Consider the following 17,297-nt stretch of genomic DNA (forward strand, 5'->3'; position numbering starts at 1 on the left):
AGTAGTGATGATTAAACGCCCACTCCAGTACTCTTGCCTGGAAAATCCCATGGACGGAGGAGCCTGGTAGGCTGCAGTCCCTGGGGTCGCTAAGAGTCGGACACGACTGAGCGACTTCACTTTCACTTTCATGCATTGGAGAAGGAAATGGCAACCCACTCCAGTGCTCTTGCCTGGAGAATCCCAGGGACGGGGGAGCCCCGTGGGCTGCCGTCTTTGGGGTCGCACAGAGTCGGACACGACTGAAGCGACTTAGCAGCAGCAGCAGCAGCAGATAATTAAACGATATAAGGTATGACACAAGGGGGCGCTCGATAAACGTAGATTTCCCTTTTAAGTAGGAAAAAGAATTTGGTTCTTTTTTTTTTAATAGGTACACATGATCCAGCAAAACCAGAATGAGAGATCCTGCTAGCTTCAGCTGCAACCACACCTCAGTTGGCAAAAACCTCATATAAGCTCACCGTTTCCAGGGTTACGCTCTCACCTCTCACTTTTCTCAATCCGCCACTGGACCAAGAAAATCTAACCGACCCCCTAGCAAAGCCCCCGTAAGCTCTCTACAGGACCAACCAACCTACCCCGCCCTTCCCTCATAGGCGGCTCGCTGATGATATCATATCCACTTCCGTTTCTGAAAGGTCCTCTCTTCATTCTCTATGGTCGCTCTAGGCTGACGCTTCCACGGCTGGCTCTGAAGCTCAATGGTTGCTGGGCGGAGCCGTGACGTCCTTGGCGTGGCTGCAGGGGAGGCCGCGGCGGGGAAAATGGCGGACGGGAAGGCGGGAGAGGAGAAGCCTGAGAAGCCGCAGCGAGCTGGAGCCGCCGGAGGTGAACACAACCCCAGCGTCGCGGGCTATGTGGGATGCTCTGAGCCTTTCTTTGAGCCTCCCGGGGTGGGGGGAGTAGACTGGGGAGAGAATGGGCGGATCTGGCTCTCACCCGGCCAGGTGCTGGGCCCAGACGAGCCCCGGGCACGCCCGGTGCGGCCCACTGGGATCCGGGCCCACATCGCCTCCTTACCAGGGAGGAGCCGGTCACTGTTCGTCACCTCCTGGCCCCAGCAGAGACCCTGCTTCCGAAGAGAAGGGAGATGGGCATCAGAAAGGGGGACCGAACTCGGGGTGGGACTCGGAGTGGCGGTGCCCGAGCCGCTACCGCCACACCGGAGACGCACATCACACAAAACGCACACGCGCGCTAACTCAGTGCGAGTCACCGAGCAGTGACCGCAGGAACTGGCCGCAGGCCGAGTTTCCGACGGTGCCGGCCTCTCAGTTACACCTAGGAGTTAGTTTGCTGCTCCCTTTTCACTGAGGAAGTGGACTGTCCTGGCCTTTTTCAATCCTTCATTTTTAAGCCTAATACTAATCCTCTAAGGGCTGGGTCGAGGCGATGGAGGGAAAGAGGAATACCTTTGCCTGTCTCCTGGTTTAATCTTTGGGGTCTAGGATTAGGGTTTGATTGCCTTTCTTTGAACTGTCTGCCTTTTATGTCCTAGGCTGTTGCCAGCCAGCTGCCTGCCAGATATTTAGGTGGCTAAATAGGCTAGTGTGACTCTTCCCTATTTGTTACGATGTCAACTCAGGTTGCAGCTATCTTTATTCTGTCACCTCCAACCCTCTAAATTTGGGTCTTGTGCGTTAAGGAAAAGAAACATCATGTAATCTCTCTAGCTTTCCCGTCCCTTTGTCCTAACAAGGCTAATTTAACACGTGCGAACTGATACTGTCTTTAGAACGTTTTAAGTACCACACTGTCCTAATTCTTCAAGTCTTATCCCTGAAAGTATTTAATATGAGATAATACATAAAATTAGTAGTATATGAAGGTAACTGTTAGGACCTCCTAACAAGTTTGATGTGTATTAACTTGGGAACGAAATTGAAAAACGTGTAATATTTGGTTACTTTGGACCCAGAATTTCCTTTTTTAAAAATACATAAGGTGCTATTAGTTGAGCCCAAACTCCTTTCACCGTTTCCACTCCCCTCCCTTCTTTTTTGTTGTTGTTTTACTAGTAAAACAGCTTATGAAACAACAATGTAAACCGTTTAGTACTACCTCTTTAGCGGCTTTTTGTGGCCAAAATTGGAACTTAGCAAGTAAAATTACAATTAAAAATTAGTTTGAGGAAAAACCAAGATCTGTAGCCTAAAAAGCCTTATCTGACTTTTAGACTACCGTTTAAGAATGGTTTTTTGTCTTGAATGAGAGTATCTGTGTTTAATGGGAGCCAAAATGTAGTTTGAGGGAATTCCATGAGGGCTTAACGGTTAGGCTTCCCAGGGTTTCACTGCCTGGCCTGGGTTCAGTCTCTGCCCGGGGAACTGAGATTTCACACCTCACGTGGCTGAAGTTGCCAAAACAAAACAGAAAAATGTACCATAAGTGTCAGAATAATTCCACTGTGTAATTTATCCACCGCCCTTTCAGTTAGGGATAATTTATTCAGTAGTATGAATATTGGTGTTTCTGTGTTAGCATATTTTTGTCATGAGAGTGATACAAAGTTACCTTTTTTACTAAATTGCTATCAAAAGTTGTCTCCTTGTTAGTGACTTAGGCTGATACTCTTTAATAACCTCTACATAATTGCCTTGAGTGTGCTTTCCTTTACAAAATAGTAGTTACATGTTAACCATTTTTGAATGACATGTTTTTAATGAAGTTGTACCAAAAAATCATAGTTAAAACATTCACGCCATCCATGGATATTGCTAAATTGATAAAATTTTATGGCAAGTAGGCACTATTTAACACTTAGCCAGTTTGTATTGGGGGGGCGTATCTAGGGATTTTTCTGATTTTTAACTCCTACTGAACAGTCCATTAAATTGGAAATATAAGTACTTTTTTAAGAAGTTAACATGAATTTATATTAATAAGAGAAGCTACTTACTTGAACTAACTGCTCTCACCTTTAAGGGGAGGGATAATGTTAAGGGTTAGGCTTTGGATAGCTTTTCTCTTTTTTCTTCCCTTTGGCTAAATTTTTATAGCTCCTTGAAATAAGTAGAAATTTTAGAGCTATTCATGTTGTAATCATACTCACCTCAAGCTATTTTATGTTTCTAATAACTATGTTAATGAAATTGATGTTTCTTCAAGAGGGTCTTGAATATATTCTCATTTAAACTGCACACCAGTCCTATTAGAGATGTGGATATATACTCTTTTTTTCAGACAAAGAAGCTACCAGAATGCAAATGGGTCATGAAGGGTATCCTTATGGACTTAAAACTTACTAGGTAATTTTTTCAAAGTAAGGTACCTTTTTTACTCCCAAGGCCCACCTCTCCTCCTCAACTAGTCAATGAAAGACAAGAAAAGAAGAAATGCTAGTACTGTGTGTAGTTTGATTTCACATTAACTAATCTACACATTTTTTTTGCTCAGAATACAAACTAGATAAAATCTCTTAGATACTCCTTGATAAAAAATCTAATAATTTAATAACTGTCCATGTTTGTTATAAAGTGATTTATTTTTTTTAAACTGCATATTTTTTTCACTCTTTAAAATGTAAGTCACATTGTTAAGATTTTTCACATTACTAATCTGTGACCATTCAAAATTTTGTTTTCCACAGTGCCAGAACAGATAACATCTCATTAAATAAATTGAAAACAGCAGTTCATGATTACAAGCCCCACCCACCCCACCAACTGCTAAAGTAGTACATGTTGTATTTAAGGGAAAACACTTAATGGACTTTAAAACACTTTATAATGGTCTTGATAGTTTGCCTCTTCAGATGACAGGAACACAGATGTGAATAAAATTTGAGTTGCTAGCAGTTGATTAGTTAATAGTAGTTTTCCCAACTCCTCTGTTCATGTTACCTTTTTCTAGAGCAGTAATTATAGAAATCTTCCCCAGACATCATAGGAGTGGACAGATAGTATTACGTTCCATGTATTAGCACAGATTAGTTCAGTTAGTTTTCACACTTAATGTTGTTATTAATTATAGTAATAACGATCCTTTTCACTTTTCCTCATATTTATGCTTTGATTTTTCTAGATTGTTTGTTCCCGAACTATTTTTTGGGTAAAAGGATTCCTAGAATTCAGAATAGATAGGTTTTAAAAGAACCAGAAATTTTAACTAATGATAGCCCTTGAGTCACAGTTCAAAGAGCAGAGTTACACTAGAATCAAGACTAAATGTTCTTTTTGTGCTATTTGTTTTGATGTTTTTCAGAGTTTGTGATTGCACAAACTTGTGCCATTAGTGGTGTATAGATTGCTTCTATATGTAAATTCACTGGTTTTTTTTTAATGTGTTTCAATACATAGAGCCAATAAGTTTTCAGTTTTAGCTGTGCCAGTCACAGAGAAGTAGTAGTTATCACTGTTTGGGTTTTACTGTAAAATTCAGACTTGATTAAAACTATAAGGATACAGAATAAAATTTGGCATAAATGATTTTAGTGATAGACTGAAAAATAATGTTTGCATAATACTGTCTTTTTAAGAAATTCTAAATTGAATTCTATATTTCAAATATTGAGTAGCAATCTTACATTCTTTGGGTGCTTTTGTAATTTTATATCTAAATAAGTGAATTCAGACAGCCATTGCAATGCTCTTTCTTTCCTAAGGAAACCCCAAAACCTAATACTGCTTAATTTCTCCCCTACGTTGTTATTACAACTTTCACCCCTTGTCTAAAGGTAATAAAGAGTTTCTTTTATTTTCCTGTAAACAAAATAAAATGTTCTGTTCAAAGTGCTTATTAATTTAGTTATCCCATTATTCCAAAATTATATAGATTGATAACCTCTTGTCCTTTATTACTCGTCAGTCTGTTTGATTTCCCCTTTTCCACCCATTCTTGCTTTTTGTCATGTTTTCCAAACTGTTGTCAGGGTCATTCCTTAGAGAATCTTCTCTTTCTCCATAAATATTCATCTGGTGTACATTGTACAGGGTAAATTGGTAAACTTGGGAAAAATATTTAATAATCAGCCAATTTTCTTCTGTCTTGCTTCCCAGTATGTTCTTAAATAGCCTTCATGTGTAATGTTCAAGATGTTAACTCATTTCATTTGTTAATATAAATGAGCAAAATTACTGAAAGACATCTTGCATTCCATGTCTACATGTGTGTGCCTTCTGTTAGAAATTATCATTTTTAGCTCATCTGTTTTTATGATGAAAAAATAATGTGTGAACCTAAGTATAATTGTTGATCACTCTTTAAGAATAGGCTAAACAGATGATAATCAAGCTTTGAGAGTAGAATTAAGTTACTAAAGAGGGGATGACCTTGATGTCTTCCTTGAAGTTCCTTTCTAAAGATTGTATGAAATGTTCATGAAGAACACGTCACTCAAAGTTACTGCAGGCTGTACTATGTAGTTTGGGACATAATGGGCTGGTCATAAAAAGGTACTTTGTATAACTAGTAGTATACTATTGAAGAATATTAGGTGTTTTATTAGTCAAATGTATTATTCTATGATGTGACTAATTGCCAACAAACCAGTTCATGTAGAAGAGTTTATAGTTCTTAATTTATGAAAAGCAAAATTCCACAGGTAATTAGATTATTATGCAACGTAGAGTGTTTAGTTGAAGGGTCTTTTGTGAACTCTCTTTTTATAATTTTAAATTGCTCTGTATTTTATGCTAGTTAATTCATGGGAGCCTCTTCTACTGCCACACAATCTCAGTTCCTGCTGTATACTCTAACAAACAGTGGAAGAGACTGTTGGGTCAGTAGGTGACAACTGCAGAGGTATCTTCCTTATAACGATGCTTTTTGAGGTTGCTGCTCCCATCAATCTGCTCAGTAAAAATAGCTCATCTTGGTAAGTTGTTTCGACTTCACCAGGACCTGAAGAAGAAGCAGAAAAACCTGTGAAAACTAAGACTGTTTCTTCCAGTAATGGAGGGGAAAATTCCAGTCGCAGCGCTGAGAAGCGATCAGCTGAAGATGAAACTGCAGACCTCCCAACAAAGCCTACAAAGATCTCCAAGTTTGGATTTGCCATAGGTAGTCAGACAACAAAGAAAGCCTCAGCCATATCCATCAAACTTGGCTCAAGTGTGAGTTATTTTATATATTATATTTGTAATGGGTCTTAAGGATGTGTTTTGGAAACCTGCTTTTATTGGATTATGATAAATTAAGTATAAAATGACACATTGGTGCATGAACTTATAACATGTAAGTATTTAAGAAATTATTAGTATATTCAAGAAAAGTCTGGATGAATTATAACTCAAGCTGTTTTTTAAAAAAGGTTTGGAATATGAGAAGGAACAAATATTGTAGGCAATATATGACTTATAAAGTAATAGCTTACAATTTCCTAACTTGTGAAAAACCTCTGAAAAATAAAAATATAATATACTGATGTTAAAAAATACTATCCCTAGAAATCATTTGTGTTGTAAAAGATTAATATTAGTGAGGTACTGCTTAATAAGAGCTTCCTGATTAACTTACTTTGGAGCTACAAATGGATGTTGAGTATTAAAACCTATGATAATAGTCCTTTGTAGATCAACTTTTGATTTCTTGTTTTTAGATGTAAACCTTGAATTAGTACTTATTAACTGTTGAGTGTCTGGAAAATAACTGAAATATTAGATTGAAGCATTAGACATTTGACTATTTCTGATCTACAGAAGTGATAATTTCCTGTGATTCAACTAAATAGGTCTCCTCTTTAAGAAAAAGGAAGTTACTTTAATAGCATATTGCTGTTGACTTTAGAATATGGTTATACATTCTTGTATAAGGAGTATAATCCTAAAATTGCTTTGGTTTATTCATGTCCTGTGAAAATTAATGCTCAGTTGCCAAGTACATACAGCTTGATATCTTCATTAGGTATTCAAAGATTTTTAAATGGATCAGGAGAAAAAATATGGATCAGATTCCTACTAGAGTGCATGTGTTTGAGCGACATGTCTAGTTTTTATAAAGCTACTATTCCTTAGAACCCCCACTCCTGCCATATGCTGTTTTGCCTTCTCTTCCTTTTTGTAAAAAATTTAGTCTGAACAAAAGGCATTCAGCATATAACTTCATTATTTTATGATCCTTTTTCCTACTTGAGCTGATTCTTTTGGTTTAATCTGTTTTTTATAACATTGCATATACCCACCTGCATAAATATTTCCTTTTTTTGATTGTCATTAAAGATGTGGTTCTCATGTACACTTCTCATATAGGTGTTCCCCTTGGTAATAGATTTTACTGTGGTTGAACATACCACATAAGTCAGATACCCATATCCCTACTTTTTCTAAGTAACTGAAATGACTTAGTAATTGCTGATCATTTTAGTTAGGAGGGTTATGCTTAAAAAGGCCTATTCACTAAAACTTAAACCTTTAGAAAACAAACTTTTTTTTCATAAAATAAACCAAAGTGTAAACATAATCTTGGTGAAGTGAGATGTAGGATGTGAAAATAGTTGAAACTGTTGCTTTTGATTATATGATATGAAAAGATAGTCAAACAACCAGCGAATACTTGAGTTGTATGTAAAACATCAAATACATGACATGTTTTAAGAGTAAAGGGTGTTTTCTAGAGTCACTATGCATAATTTCCAAATGAACATTTTCATTTCTTCAAAAGTACACACTTTATAAAGGTGTTTGTGTTCTATAAGAGAGATGGTTAATTTTGTTTCAGCAGCTCAGAGATGATTTTATTGGGGAGGTGATGCTAGAGCTGACTTTAAATACAGGAAAGAGGCAAAAGGACTCAGATAAAAAAGAGAGTTTAATGCAGGGAATTCCCCGGCAGTCCATGATTAAGATTCAGTCCTTTCACGGCTGTGGGCTTGTGTTCCTTAGTTGCAGAAGAGCCCACAGAATGCGCAAGGTACCTTATGCAAAGGCAATTTAAATGTGAAGCCACATGATGCATTCAGGAAATTGCTCATTGTTAGGAAGTAGTAGTCAAATGGAGGGATAGAAAGTCCCCCCAAATAAGACCGTAGGACCAAATCATAAAGGTCCATAATAAAATTTGGTTTTAGTTTAGGTTCTAGAGGAGTCATGAAACTATTGTAGACCCTATAAACAGATTTGCATTTTAGAAGCAGTACTCTGGTACTAGTATAGAGAATTAGAGGGATAAAAACAACAGAAGGCAGGAAAATGGTAAATCTAACATAGTTCAGGCAAGAAATGCTAAGGGGCCTTGGGTGTTGGTAACGTGGTAACCAGTAAGCTGAGAAGGCAGGGGGAGATTTAAGTCTGTTTAATAGAGATCTAGTTAACAGGACCTCACAATAGAATGTGCAAGTTGAAGTAAAGGTTTTCTGGCTTGGGTACTTCATGAGCACTTCAGTACCCCTCGGATCTCTAAGTGGCACTGTCCAGTGGCAGCCAGCTGATAGAGAAAGATGAATCTTGGTGTCTTTCTCAAGGTAATCTGTGCTTAATTTTAATGTTACTATGGGTAAGTGTTGATATTCATTTTCTCTTAACCTGTACTAAGTACCTTTATGTAAATGATATTAAATTATAGATCCTAACTGGAAAATCTTTGACAGGAGGAAAACAAATGGCCATATGATTAATAAAGTAAAATCTACTGTTGATAACCCACATTTTCAAAAAAGAAAATGGATTTCTCCAAAGTTTGTTCTTAGTTCCTTACTATATGTTTCTATGAAAATGTAATGCATCTTTGATGTTATTCCTGTCGTTAAATAAGCCTGTGTAAACATTGTGTGATGATACTCTTTTTAATGTTTCTTCTTCAGAAGCCTAAAGAACCGGTTCCAACTCTTGCTCCAAAAACCCTTTCAGTAGCAGCAGCTTTTAATGAAGATGAAGATGTAAGTTGATAGCTAGTTTTCTGTGTTTTACTTTAACCTGTTCTTTAAGGACATTAGTGGCAAATTGTCAAGTTGTATTAATGGTACCAGTGAACTTTTTTTTTGGCAACTCTTAACAGTTTGGGTTTGTGTGTGTTTTTTCTTTTTCTTTTTTAATGACATCTGCACGATCTGGATATTTCTATCAATTTGGTTGTGGGATTATTTAAAATAGACTTTGGGGGGCAAGGAACTTAAATCAACAAATGCTTATTATAAGTAATAATACATATGTGTGCTATGAATACCTGAGTAATAGCTCCCAAGAACAATATGGATAAGAATTATACCTTCAGAGGAGCACAAAACGTGGGGCTGGAGTGATTGGCAAGAATATTTAAGAGAAGAAATGTGCTCCTGCTGCTGCTAAGTTGCTTCAGTCGTGTCTGACTCTCTGTGACCCCATAGACAGCAGCCCACCAGGCTCCTCTGTCCCAAACATTAGGCAGGGTTTTGACAAACCAAGGAGTACTTTTGTAAATTAAGATATCAGCTTTCAAATCACAAGTGGTAATGCTAAGCAGCTGTGTTTGACACCTGGAGGTTTTGTAGAAATTTTAGTCAAGGATGAATATGGAATGAATGAATGGGTAAATTCAGTGGTTATCACTGTATTCTCCCTTGGACATTTACTCATTCTACACATTTGATTGGTTTCTGTATGCTAGGTAGAGTGAGATTAGAAAGATAAATCAGACATGTTGCTCTAGGAATTCAGCCTAGCAGTACAGGGACTTACACATAAAATGGTCCCAGATAAAATCAAGAGTACCTGAAAAGATAAAATGATATAAGAGATTTAGGTGAGGAAGAGAGGCCAGGTAACTCGATGCATGCGGTGTTATGGAAAGACCACTGGACTGGCAGTTGGAAGACCTAGGTTCTTTTCCTGTCCTGTCCAGTTATTAACCAATAGAGAGCCTTCAACTAAATCAGTTTACCTTTTGGAGCCTTAGTTTTCCAACTTGTAAAGTGAAGGCTAAATATAGATTACAGATTTTTAAACCATTTCTTAGAGTTCTGGGGTTCTGTGGAAATGTCTCAGGAGCTACTGTGGTATTGCATACTTGGTCGCTCAGTTGTGTCCATCTCTTTGTGACCCCATGGACTGCAGCCCACTCAGGCTGCTCTGCCCCCCTCCAGGCAAGAATACCAGAGTGGGTTGCCATCCCTCCTCCAGGGGATCTTCCCAGCCCAGGAATCAAACTTAGATCTCCCACACTGCAGGCAGATTCTTTACCCACTGAGCTACCCAGGGAATCCAAGGAATACTGGAATGGGTAGCCAACCCTTCTTCAGGGAATCTTCCCGACCCAAGAATCAAACCTGCTAACAAGCATGACTCTAGTCTCCTGCTGCTATTTCATTTATGTCTGCTCTCTTATCTATTTGGTATTTGGAAATCCAAGTAGTATTTTGTTGAGGAAAAAACTTTTTATGTCCCCCTCCCTCAAAAACATTTTTGAAAAGCATCGACTTAAATTTAATGTTTTCTTTCATGTCGAACCAGAATTCTTACAAGATTGTGTAGCATTTTGACCTCTACAGATTATGTCAGGGAAGGACAGTATAGGAAGAAGGGAATACCATGTGCAGAAGTAGAAAGGCTGAAAATTGTAAGCACCTACATAATGCTTATTTTGAATATCTAACAAATTGAGTCTTTGCACATATCTTTATTTTACCTTCCATATATCCCTGTGAGTTGTGTGGTATGGTTATTCTTATTTTCCAAATGGAGAAATTAAGTTAAGAGTGCATGAGTATGTGCTGATGCACACAAGTGTCATCTAGAACTTAGAACTAGAACTTGGCTTTCTGGTTTCTCGTCCTGTCTTCTCTTCCCTTTTTTTAAAGAAATTTTAGACAGGTTCAGACAGCACTCTTTCTGCTATAAAATAGTAATGATAGTTAAGGATAAACTTGTTTCTTAGTTAAAAGAACAAATGCATCTGAAATCTTCATCTAAGGACTTCCCTGGCAGTCCAGTGGTTAAGTCTTCGAACTTCCACAGCAGGGGCCGTGAGTTTGATCTCTGGTCAGGGAATTAAGATCTTGCATGCCTTACAGTGCGGCCAAAAAAAGGAAATAAAGTCTTTATTTGGTTTTTATTTTTCTGTGGAACATAGTTAGCCTTGGATATATATCTTAGCCTGAAATATAGTGGACAGAGAACATGTTCATTTGTTTAATTTTGAAATTTAAAAATACTTTTTCAGTTCTGTCTCTTTAGTTTAATTTGTAGAATGTTCCCCAGTTTGGATTTGTCTGATGTTCCTTTATTATTAGATTCATGTTCCTCTTGGCAGGTGCACCACAGTAATGATGCCAAGTTGTCAGTGCATATTATATCAGGAGCACATGTGTCAATATGTCCTGTTACTGGCAATGCTACCTTTGATCATTGGGTTAAGTGGTGTCTGCCAGATCTCTCTACTGTCAAATTACTGTTTTGCCTTTTATAATTAAAATTTATCTTCTGGGGTTATGTTTTAAGAATACATGAAAAAACCTAACTACTTAAGCATTCATTCATGAACGTTAACATTCATTGATGATTCTTACCAGAATCAGTTCTATTATGTTTGCCAAATGGTGATTTTTTTTTTTTTTTCAATCTTTCCTCCTGTCTATGTTTATTAATTGTCTCACTTAAGGAAGAGCTTTTCCTTATTTATACAAGTGTAGCCTATTCAATAGGCTATAATGCTCAAATTGTCCCAGATTTGACCAGTAGAAACCTTTTTAAGGTGTATCTTGAGATGACTGCTTAAAAAATATTATTTATCTCAGCAGTAACATTTACACATAAAAACATCTAAAAGACACTTGTCACATTCTTCTTCACCAGCTGTAACTGTGGAAAAGCAGTAAGGAATGAGCTTTCAAGATGTCTTTACAGTAAAGAAGACATTTTTGAGAAGGAGCGATACAGTGAAGTGGTTTAGAGTGTTTTTTTGGTGTCCAGCTGTTTTGTGACTTTGGACATATTAACCATGCATGCTTCAGCTACAAAATTTGAATGATGATACTCATCCCATTTGGTAGGATTGTTAAGAGTTTTCAGAGTAGTGCATATTAAAGCATTTAACACAACATGTAGATTCTAGTAAACAACTAGTTTTAGTTCTAAAGTATCAGGTTTTTACCAGAATTTGTTCTTTTTGCAGATTCAGCACTTGAAGCATAGGTTTCTTTAATGTAGTTAAAATAAGATACTTTTTTAACCAAAATTTACAGTTGATATAAAATGTAGCATTATTAGTATCAAGTGATTTTAATATAGTTGACCCTTGGCCAACACAGGTTTGAACTGCATGGGCCTATTTATACGCAGATTTTTTTTCACTGAACATGTGCTACAGTACTACACTATCCCAAGTTGATTGAATCCTTGGATGTGGAACCATGGATATGGAGGGCTCACTGTAAAGTTATACACAGGTTTTTGACTTGAGGAGGTTTGGGTCAGGGGTGGCACCCCTAACCGCCCCCTGCATTGTTCAGGAGTCTGCTGTATCTATATGCAGTCATTTATGTGTGTCTCTTTTTTCCCCAGAGTGAACCAGAGGAAATGCCTCCAGAAGCAAAGATGAGGATGAAGAATATTGGAAGGTATAATTTTTATATAATATTGTAGAAAATTATAGTGAATTTAAAGCAAGAATAAATTGCACATAGTCCATTAGTGTTCAAGCTTGTCTTGCATATTTGGGCAAAACAGTTTTGTTTTCTAATATACCAGTATATCGCTCCTGATAAGAGAAAATTAGTATTTTAAGAAAAAATAGCAACAATATAATGCTATTTCTTTTCAGATACATGTAATCTATATTTCTTCAAGTAAACAGAAATGTTTCTGATTAAAAATTTTTTTCAGGTATAAAGAAATGGCTTTCACTCATCTTGCAGTATCATTCCCACCACTTAATCTTGATTGTATGTGCTCCTTTTTCCTTGGTAATATAGATGCTAAATATCAAGATAAAAACCATCTTTAAATTTTCCTGTTTGTTATTATGGAAATAACATTAATTTCAGATCAACATGATATTCAGTTTCTTGTCTTTGTGCATAAATGGATAACTCAGAGGTTAGTAAGGAAGCTGCGCTTCAAAACGGCCTCTACCATGCCCCCATTTCTAGCAAATGTATATTCTACCAAGAACTAAATGTTAAGTCTTTCAGCATCAGTCTTAAGACTTTGCCTTTGGTTCCAATGGGAACATTCCCAGTGGCTGTCTGCCGGCCTCCCTTTCATATAAGACTCTAAAGTAAAAAATACATCTGACATTATAACCAAAATATAAACCAAATCTATACCTGCATATATCTAAACATTTAAAATCAAAACATGTTCATAATATGACAGCCATTTTACATGTGATACATCTTCATTTTTTTTTCTATTTCATTTTTTGTAAATACTGTTGGCAAGTCACCAAATTCATTTAATGACCCTGTTAACGGGTCACATGGAGAAGGAAATGGCAGCCCACTCCAGTATTCTTACCTGGAGAATTCCATGGACAGAGGAGCCTGGCGGGCTCCATGGGGTTGCAAGAGTCAGACATAACTTAGCAAATAAACCACAGTGGGTTACAAGCAACTGTTTTTAAAACTATAGTGGTTGCCACCTTTAGCTGTTTATCAGAATCACCTTAAATGTTTGTTAAATCTACAAATTTACCTGGCTCCTCCTCAGGCCCACTGAATCTGAAATTTTAGGACTGGGTCTATGGAAAGGGTATTTTTAAAAACATCTGTTGCAGCTTCTGATGTTTGGCCTCCATTTATAATGGGTGCTAAACAGACATTTTGAAAGAGTTAAAAACATGGCCCAAAAGTCATTATATAACATTTTAAATAAATTTCTTTCTTTTAACACAGGGATACACCAACATCAGCAGGACCAAATTCCTTCAATAAAGGAAAGCATGGGTTTTCTGATAACCAGAAGCTATGGGAGCGAAATATAAAATCTCATCTTGGAAATGTCCATGACCAAGACAATTAAATGATGTGTTTTGAAATTGGGGTGTGGGGTGGGTGTAAAGTTAAAAGGAACAGTTTCCTTTTTTAAGGAATGGTATAAGACTATCTTTGGAGCCGCCTTTTTTTTCGTTTTCTTTTTTTTTAAATATTGAGTGATACACTAATAAATGAGAATTTGAAATTAGAGGTAATTTATGTTTTATATACAGATTTCGAGACATTTACTAATTTTGTAGTTTCATGTGATTAGTTTCCAAAGGTTACAGATACTAAAAAATTCAGAAATGGTACCTTTCTAAGAATTGCATATTTTTTTAGATACAAATATTAGCACATTAGGAGGGAAGCAAAAAGTTGTCTATTTAAACTGTAGGCAGTTACTCTCTAACTTAACTCCCTTATTAACCTAAACTTGTCTGGCTCCCAGGAACAGCCTTATAGAGAAGGGAGTATTGTATTGGGAGGAAAATGTTACTGGACTATTGACTGAGAAAGTAAATTAGATAAAATACAGCTTTTTTTTTTTTTTTTCCTAATGGGCATTTGTTTAGTTTCACATCATCATTAACTAGTTATTGCATTGCTATCAGTGGATACAGATGCTTAAGCTCTTTAGAAAGAACATTTTAAAATTTTATGTAAACTGTTGAGTATTTAAAATAGCCCACTTCATTTTAAGGGTCTTGTCTACCTTCATTAGTCTTCAAAGAACAGACATTTGCTACCAAAGTAAATCAGTATTTTGAATGTGCTTCTCTTGATTTTTGTTATTAGCCAGTTCCTGTAAGCATTTCCACCAGATCTTGAGGCAAATCATAAGGAAGCTGTTTCTTTTAAAATAACAAACCACCACCAAAAATTTAAATGTACATAATAGTTAAATGTTTGGCTGTTCTTATTTTTTAAAGGGTATAAACACCAAAAAAAAAAAGGGGGGGTGGGCAACATTGTATGACGATGGAAGATAAGAAAGATGCACTTTCTGTAATTTTATCAAAGCATTTATGTTACTAACTTGTGAAATCCAATTTGATTTGAACTTATTAACAGGAATTCTTATTTAGCACAAAAATATGGTTTACTTTAACTGTATACTTGCTAACCAGTGGCCTCTCAAAAGCACATTTTAGATACTGAAAATGAAAGAAAATGCATCTTTAAACATATTTTATGGACTCTTCGACCACATATACTTTGTTAATCTATGTGTTGTAGGATTGTGTTTATTTTGTATTTTTGTATTGTATATGAATTCTTTTTTAATGTGACAGTTAAACACATCTTTTAAAGCATAGACACACATAGAAAAAACATACGGTATAATGATTTCCTTGAAAACTACAATGTTAGATTTGGAGGCAGCTTCAGACTGATTGGTGGTAACTACTTGCTGAGCTCTTTTAATAAGTAATAACTCCAGAGAAGCAGCCTGTATATATTCCTGATACTTGGTTCACTTGCATTTGAGTTTAGAATAAGCCCCAAGTAAAACAATGGAAGTGTATATAGAACTATTAGTTCTTACTTACATGATTTAATTATATCAAGATACATGAATTTAACTTGCTTTAATGTAGGCAGACTTTCCATTTTTGTTCATTTTAATGTTTATGTTGAAATAACATCCCTCTCCTACATTTCATTTTCTTGACTCAAATATCAACCTACGGTCAAGATGGGAGAGAAACAACTAAGATGATTGTCTTTACTAAAATACCAATAAATTTGTCAAACTCTATTAGTGTTCTTATTTTCTGTTCCAGTTAATTGTTGCTGGGTTTGTTTGTTTTAAGCAAAGAGACATGTTATTATTACTATTGCCCAGATTGTTGGCTGAAGTAATGGGAGATTTAAAATTGTTTTTTGGAATCTACATAACTGAGCACATAGTTTGAGAGCATTATGATATCTCGGGTTTGAAGAGACTTAATCCAAATTCTCCCCTCCCTCTACTGCCAAAATGTCATCTAGTGTGTGCTGTAGGAAGTCCTAGCCAAAGTATATCTTCGAAAATTCCTAAGTGTTAGAAGGTATTCTGTTACTAGTGGCTGCCATTGAGTATCTCTGAATATTTTCTTAATGTTTACAATGCTCTTGTCCAATAGGTCAAGTCTTAGTAAATGAAAAGATTGAACTACATTTTAGAAGTAAGATTCATTTCTAGTTTAATTACAAATTAAGGCTAGGAATTTGTTTTCTTATAACTAATTATCAAGGTTAGTTTGATACACTGTGGAGCAATTTTTCAAGTTACTTTCTTGCTGAGATGAAGATACTTTTTAATTTTTTTCAACTTCATTTTGAAAAGATTTCAAACTTAGAAAACATTGCAAAAATATATGAAGTATTTCCCATGTTCTTCTAGTGACAACATATAACCACAGGACAATTGTCAAAATCAGGGAATTAACATTATTAAAACACTGTCACCTTTACTACTATTCTACAGACCTTACTCAGATTTCACCATTTGCTCCACTTTTACAAATTGGCCTGTACTTTTCAAAAAGTCTAAGCTCAAAGAAGACAAACTCCGAAGAGTCCCAGAGTAAAGGAGTTTAAGAGAGATGACAATTAAACAATGTGTGATAATGAAGTGAATCTTCAACTACGGTCTTTTATGACCTTAGACTTTTTGAAAAGTACAGGCCAATTTGTAAAAGATCTCCCAGTTTAGGGTTTCCCTAATGTTTAAATTGTTTAATGCACTTTTGGCAAAAGTAAGACGCCTGATGGATACTCACTCAGTGCATCTGCAAGCACATGATGTCAGTTTGTCCTCTTACTGCTGCTGCTGCTAAGGCGCTTCAGTCATGTCCGACTCTGTGCAGCCCCATAGACGGCAGCCCACCAGGCTCCCCTGTCCCTGGGATTCTTCAGGCAAGAACACTGGAGTGGGTTGCCATTTCCTCCTCCATGTCCTCTTAATAGTAATGTTAATTTTGACCACTTGGTTAGGGTGGTATTTGCCAGATGTATCCAATGTCAAATTTGTAATTTTTCCATTTGTAATTAGTATCTCATGGGGAAATTATTGTCTCATATTTCTCATACTTTTGCCCACTAATTGGCAGACATTCATGGTTTTTGTTTCTGGGGGTTTTTTCCTTAGGCTTTTTATTGAAACAGTTATTAGTGTAGGATTTGCCAAATGATGAGTTTTCTATTTTCATCTTTGCTTCTACTTTTAGTAGTTCAAATTCTGTTAGGAAATTTCCATCTGCATTCTTTATTCAAATACTGTGTTGATAATGGGCTCATGTGTTTTTAATGTTATTCTATAGGTTAGAGTGCATTACTATCATATATTTTATTACTCAAACTCCCACATTTGCCCATGCAAACCCCTTCGCATTGACCTCTGTGCCTTTTTGACATGTCACCATTCTTAATATTTTCTGGCACCAGAAGATGTTCTGGACTCATCTCATATTTTCTCTTCTCTCAC

At 36.4% G+C, this 17,297-nt stretch overlaps 2 protein-coding genes across 3 annotated transcripts in view; one reads left to right on the top strand and one right to left on the bottom strand.

The window, feature by feature from the left end:
• SENP7 (SUMO specific peptidase 7) overlaps window positions 1-714 on the bottom strand; it is a 184,947-nt gene extending 184,233 nt beyond the window's left edge. The window contains exon 1 of the mRNA XM_044941267.2: window positions 582-714. The gene's annotated coding sequence lies outside the window, so the exon portion shown is untranslated. The remainder of the gene's footprint in view (window positions 1-581) is intronic.
• Window positions 699-15,587, top strand: LOC102395487 (PEST proteolytic signal containing nuclear protein). 2 transcript variants are annotated; one of them, XM_025283180.2, is made up of 6 exons: window positions 700-831; window positions 5,641-5,818; window positions 5,894-6,056; window positions 8,741-8,815; window positions 12,414-12,469; window positions 13,745-15,587. In XM_025283180.2, the coding sequence occupies exons 2-6, from the start codon at window positions 5,763-5,765 to the stop codon at window positions 13,869-13,871; spliced, it is 477 nt and encodes a 158-aa protein (XP_025138965.1). In that variant the 5' UTR covers window positions 700-831; window positions 5,641-5,762; the 3' UTR covers window positions 13,872-15,587. The 2 variants fall into 2 exon arrangements, with proteins under 2 accessions (XP_006050529.1, XP_025138965.1); XM_006050467.3 differs by lacking the exon at window positions 5,641-5,818 and having other exon boundaries at window positions 699-831; window positions 5,842-6,056.
• The last annotated feature ends 1,710 nt before the right edge of the window (window positions 15,588-17,297 follow it).

The sequence above is a fragment of the Bubalus bubalis genome, chromosome 1 (assembly GCF_019923935.1).
Source record: "Bubalus bubalis isolate 160015118507 breed Murrah chromosome 1, NDDB_SH_1, whole genome shotgun sequence".
In the NCBI taxonomy this organism is placed as follows: domain Eukaryota; kingdom Metazoa; phylum Chordata; class Mammalia; order Artiodactyla; family Bovidae; genus Bubalus; species Bubalus bubalis.

What these genes read in the sequence shown, in the direction of transcription:
- LOC102395487 (XM_006050467.3), top strand. Translation starts at nt 705, where the DNA reads ATGGTTGCTGGGCGGAGCCGTGACGTCCTTGGCGTGGCTGCAGGGGAG. An exon ending in CTTTTAATGAAGATGAAGAT is followed by an intron (nt 8,816 to 12,413) that starts GTAAGTTGATAG and finishes TTTTTTCCCCAG; the next exon opens with AGTGAACCAGAGGAAATGCC. An exon ending in AGGATGAAGAATATTGGAAG is followed by an intron (nt 12,470 to 13,744) that starts GTATAATTTTTA and finishes CTTTTAACACAG; the next exon opens with GGATACACCAACATCAGCAG.